Genomic DNA, 6,000 nt, shown 5'->3' with positions numbered 1-6,000 from the left:
GAATACTTCAACCCCAGGGCATCAATGTGGACTTCAACAGTTTCCTCATTTCCCCTTCCCCCACCTCACCCTAGTTCCAAACTTCCAGCTCAGCACTGTCCCCATGACTTGTCCGGACTTGTCCTACCTGCCTATCTCCTTTTCCACCTATCCACTCCACCCTCTCCTCCCTGACCTATCACCTTCATCCCATCCACCACTCACCCATTGTACTCTATGCTACTTTCTCCCCACCTCCACCCTCCTCTAGCTCCAGGCTCTCTGCCTTTATTCCTGATGAAGGGCTTTTGCCTGAAATGTCGATTTCGCTGCTCCTTGGATGCTGCCTGAACTGCTGTACTCTTCCAGCACCACTAAACTCACCCATTGTACTCTATGCTACTTTCTCCCCACCTCCACCCTCCTCTAGCTCCAGGCTCTCTGCCTTTATTCCTGATGAAGGGCTTTTGCCTGAAATGTCGATTTCGCTGCTCCTTGGATGCTGCCTGAACTGCTGTACTCTTCCAGCACCACTAATCCACTTCAGGTTCTGGTCAACTGTAACCCCCCAGATTGCTGAAAGTGGGTTATTCGTGGTGATAATGCCATTGAGAGTTAAGGGGGAGATCATTAGATTCTCTCATGTTGTAAATAGTCATTGTCTGGCACATGTGTGGCTTCATCACTACTTGTTCCTTTATGAATCAAGCCTGGATGTTGTCTAGGTTTGGCTGCTTATGGACGTGGACTGCTTCAGAAAGTGAGGAGTTGTGAATGATGTTAAACCAAATGCAATCATCAGCAAACAGCAGCTGAGAAATCTTTGCACTGACATTCAACAACAGTAACCATCTCCCTTTGTGCAAGGTATGATACAGTTCAGTGAAGAGACTTTCCCCTGACTGCACTTGATGTTCTGCCAAATGCTGCCTTCATGTCAAGAGCAGTCACTTTCACCTCACATCTGGAGTTCGGCTTGTCTGTACATATTTGGACCAAGGCTTTAATAAGATTTGGAGTTGAGTGGCTCTCATGAAATGCAAAATGTGAATCAGTGATCAGGTTATTGTTGAGAAACTGCTGCTCGATAGCTCTATTGATGACTTCTTCATCACTTTGTTGACAATCTTGGGTAGACTGATGAGGCATATTAAAAGCTGACAGCAATTTCATATTACAGGCTACAATCTTCAGCCCTGATCAGCTGAATTGCATGTGATACTTTCACGATCCTGTCGATGCAAATGTGTTGCGTCATTCCCAATAAATTCAACAGTCTAATTTATAATTGTAACCTGCTTTCTTGTTCTTCAAGAGATGCTAGTGTAGTCACTTAAAGAAAATGAATTAGTTAGCAGCATTAACAGATGGCTCACCTCTGATGCAGTCATGTCATCTTCAATTTCATACTGATCCTGGACCAAAATAAATAAATATTGATCAGTATTCATCAACTTCACAGGGTTAAAATACATATAACCGTTTAAAAAACACATATGCATTTTAAGAGGCACCCACCAATCTAAAACCTTTAAAAAAAACGTCTTGATGCAACAATAAAGTTAGAGAGTAACATATAACAGCTTGCCCATTAATTCCTATTTTTATGTAAATACCATGTGATGTTTTATTCACAAATCCCAAAGTCTCTCTGTACAATTGAAATAAAGAACCTGGCAGCTCCTTTAGATCAGAGAGCACAAAGGTAATGATTTTTCCTTAGCGCTGAGACCAATCATTGACATTATGTTTCTGCAATGCTAATCCATTTGTTCTCTCAATATACCTAATATTCAGCACTTTAAAATATTCAAGGAATAAAAGGGAAAATTAAACTTGGTATGTAATAACATTGTGTTTCAGATATCTTGGCCACATCACACTGCTAAAGAGTATTTACTTGATGTGCTACCCAGACACAAACAAAGTCAACCCTTTTGTGTTGACAATCTGTGCAACAGCAATTCTTTGTTTCCATCTGTCGTTGCATGGAAATTTCAGTTGCCTCTAGGCCACCTGGACACGATTGAAGTACTATGGAGAATTAAGAATACACGAGTGATATACAAAAGACAAATGCAATATTATTTCATTACTTAACAGATATTCATTACTTAACAAATATGCTGGATTTTATTTGCTGAAGCTCACTACCTGAAGAAGGGCTTATGCCCGAAACATCGATTCTCCTGTTCCTTGGATGCTGCCTGACCTGCTGCGCTTTTCCAGCAACACATTTTCAGCTCTGATCTACAGCATCTGCAGCCCTCATTTTCTCCTACTATTCCAATCATATTGAGATATTACTATAGAACTGCAATATTCATATGAGTGAGTTCCTTTTTGCTACATGAACACAATGAACAAAACATAAAGTGATCAAATGACCAACAGGATGCTACATATTGCCAAATTGCCTCCATATCAACACAAATTATTCACCTTTATTGAAATGAATTGATTATTTGGGGAGTTCATAGTTTTTATAAGACCATGAGAAATAGGAACATAGTAGGCTGTTCAGACCTTCAAGCCTGACCTACCATTCAATAGGATCACAGCTGATCCGACATTCCTCGCATCTACTTTCTTGAGTTTTCCTCATAATCCTGGATTCGCCTACTGATCAAGAATCTAATTCTCCCCTAAATATACACAAGGACTCTTGTCTCCACAGCTCTCTGCAGCACTGAGTTCCAAAGACTCTCAACCTTCTGAGGGAAGAAATTCTTCCTCATTTTATTATTCAGTAATAGTGTAATACTAATAAGGTTTGACAACAAATAACACAACAGGAACAAGTTTTGTAGATTGGAAGAGTCAGGTACAACATTTGTGCACATTCCTTAGTCATAACTATTCCTTATGATGACCGTGGCAACATTTAAAAGATAGTGCCTGAAACATAATGTGATACCTACATTTATTACTTTTACTTGGTAAGGGCTTGGTTAGCTCAGTTGGCTGGAAGGCTAGTCTAAGATGCACAGCGATGCCAACAAGACGGATTCAATTTCTGCACTGGCTGAGGTCATTATGGTGGTCTCACCTCTCAACCTCACCCCTCGCCTGAAGGGTGGTGACTCTCAAGTTAAACCCACCACTCATCAGCTCTACTGAGCATGTGCCCTATGGTCCTCTGGGATTATAGCACCTTTACCTTTCCTTCCAATTGGTTACATAATATTTAGTTGTCTCACTAGTCACTAGGTGACTAGTGTCCTTCTGTATTGTCTTTCTTATTGTCCTTCTGTAACAAAGTTACAAGGGGACATAAATTTAAGGTGAAGGGTGGAAAGTATAGGGGGGATGTCAGGGGTAGGTTCTTTACCCAGAGAGTGGTGGGGGCATGGAATGCACTGCCTGTGGGAGTGGCAGAGTCAGAATCATTGGTGACCTTTAAGTGGCGATTGGGTAGGTACATGGATAGGTGCTTAAGCTAGGACAAATGTTCGGCACAACATTGTGGGCTGAAGGGCCTATTCTGTGCTGTATTGTTCTATGTTCTATGTTCTAAAGAGTTTTTAAAACGTTCCTCTGAACAAGACCATCATATGAATAAGATCATAAAAATTTTGATCCTAAGAAACCTCAGATGAAAGTTGATGAAATGTGGGAAAGGCTACATATTAGCATCACCTAATTTGTTTGTGCCTCGTGCCCCTCGATGAGGGACAATGGGCAGCAAGACTCTGCCACCAATCCTGTCACATTGGTATCTCTTTTGCTCCAGTTCAGGTGGTGCCCTGTGCTTGAAGACCCTCCTTTAACGCACTTTGTGAGATCTTATCTCATCCCCATCTCCTTTTCCAATCTGGTGCTAGTTACAGTCATCTTTCTGTCAGAATATCCTGCAAGTAGCACTTAATTGTCAATGATGCTGTCTTTCCAAGTGATATCTGGGATTTAACAGAGATTGTGCTGGTAAGACTCTAACTTCTGCAACATCTTTGCTGTTCTCTTCTGTGTCTCATTGGCACAGATTATGTTGGTACTCCCACAGACATATAATGTGGTAACTTGATGACTGTGGGTGATAGTGTTCAATGCCTACATGGTGTAGAGTAGCTTGAACAGCATGCTGCTTTGTTGATTCTTGTGTGGACAGTGATTGCTACATCACCGTTCCTGGAGATGTTGCTGCCTAGATGGGAAAGTGGTTAACAGCCTTGATGTGGTGTTGTCTGATGTTAATAAGACAGCCTTGTTGCCACCATTTAGTATTGTCTTGGTCTTCTGGCAGTTGTTGCAAAGACCCAATTTGCATTGCTATCTCAAAGACTGATGATCTGGTACATGAATCTTCAGCCAGGAAGGCAATGCCAAAGACCTGCATTATCTAGGACTGTCAAATCAATGGTGATGCCAGGGTTGGCAAAGTCTGCACCCATTATCACCTTCTTCATGATAAAATCAATAACCATCTGGAAAAGGAATCAGTAGGATACTCAACATTGCTGTTCTCCTGCAATGATAATGAAGAAGTCTGTGACTACCATGCTGATCTTGATGCAACAGTCGGAGTCATACGTAAGGCTTTGAAGAGATAAACAATAACTACAACTAGAATTAATCCCATTACATAATCATTTGTTAAGATTGTTTGGACATCTTTGGTTTAGCTGAAGCTCCGGACTTCACTGATGAGGCATCCAATTGTATCATCCCATGTGTCCCTCCACAAATCACATGCAGCCCTGAGTTAAAACTATATCATGACTTCTTCACCTGCATTGGGACAACAGCCTGGACTCCTTCCCTAACTTCACAAGGACTACATCAAGAAGGCAGCTCACCAACACATTGTCCAGAGCAATGAGGGATGGTCAATAAGTGCTGGCCATGTTATCAACGTCCAGACAGCAATAATATTGCATGAAACTCTAATGACTCATCCAAAAGGGCATTGTCGGTCAACTCCACAGCAGGTCAACTGCAGCAGTTCAAGAAGGTACCTCACCACCACCTTCTCAAGGAATGGGCAATAAATGCTGGCCAGCCAGTGATGCCCACATCTCACAAATTAAAAATTATTTTTAGAATCTCTGAGATGTAATAATGAGCAACAGGACTTTTGAATGAGTCATTAGAGTTTTATGTTGTATTACAGAGCCAATCAAGTGGACTGCTTTGTCCTGGATGGTGTCAAGCTTCTGAGTGCTATTGGAGCTGCACCCATCCAGGCAAGTGGGGAGTATCCTGAACTGTAAGTAGAGAAATTTTAACTATGAAAAGAGGATTTTGAGAGCTGATTTTAAAGAGGTTTCCAAGATAGCAAACACCATAGAAATGTATATATTGAGAACATCATTTAAACTAAATTCACAGTTAGGACAAAAGGACACAGTAAGACAATTCAGTCAATCGAATCTGCTAGCCATTTGATCATGACACCATTTTAAATTATTAAAATGTAAATCTAGTACTGATCGCAGGAAATTCTTCACATGAAGAATGAGGTAACAAGAAGTAACAATTTGAAAAAGATTGATAAAGTGCAATTTAAAGTCCTAGAATCATGTCAGAAACAATTAAATGCTACAATGGGAAGGTAGTCCATTCAAGAATGGGATGGGTCTATCAAGGTGGATGAGCTACATGGGTAGTAGAAAGACTTATTCGCTTGTATAACCTTATGATCTATGCCACCAAATAGATAAAACTACCTTGGAAGATGTTTTTGCTAATAATGTGAGACTCTCGGAGCCAACAATCTATTTCGTCTGTGCAATTAGAAATGAACGCTACAAGGTACTGTTATCATGTCAGCATCAAATTAAAGTGTAAGTGGATTATATGGCAGTTTTAATAAACCTTCAGGGTTTCAGTGGGAGGTTAGTTCAAAACTTTGATTTTAATTTAGAGTGGCTCTAACTACACAATTGCCCACAGCTCTAAAATCTAATCTTTTACAGACAACCTGGTTCATCAGTGAGCACACTGTTGGGAAATCTGTTACAGAGTCTGTGAAATCCAACACTGAATATTCTAAAAAAAATGTCAGAACACAATCTAGAAGTG

The 6,000-nt window shown here is 40.7% G+C and overlaps 1 protein-coding gene across 2 annotated transcripts in view; it reads right to left on the bottom strand.

Annotated features, from left to right (window-relative positions):
• Positions 1-6,000, bottom strand: part of clcn2c (chloride channel 2c) — a 611,909-nt gene that overhangs the window by 28,373 nt on the left and 577,536 nt on the right. For both annotated transcript variants that reach the window (XM_043702310.1, XM_043702311.1), the window contains one exon: positions 1,356-1,394. In XM_043702310.1, coding sequence (XP_043558245.1) covers positions 1,356-1,394 — 39 coding nt within the window. The remainder of the gene's footprint in view (positions 1-1,355; positions 1,395-6,000) is intronic.

The sequence above is a fragment of the Chiloscyllium plagiosum genome, chromosome 13 (assembly GCF_004010195.1).
Source record: "Chiloscyllium plagiosum isolate BGI_BamShark_2017 chromosome 13, ASM401019v2, whole genome shotgun sequence".
Taxonomy (NCBI): Eukaryota; Metazoa; Chordata; class Chondrichthyes; order Orectolobiformes; family Hemiscylliidae; genus Chiloscyllium; species Chiloscyllium plagiosum.
This window is presented reverse-complemented; position numbering and strand designations above follow the sequence as displayed.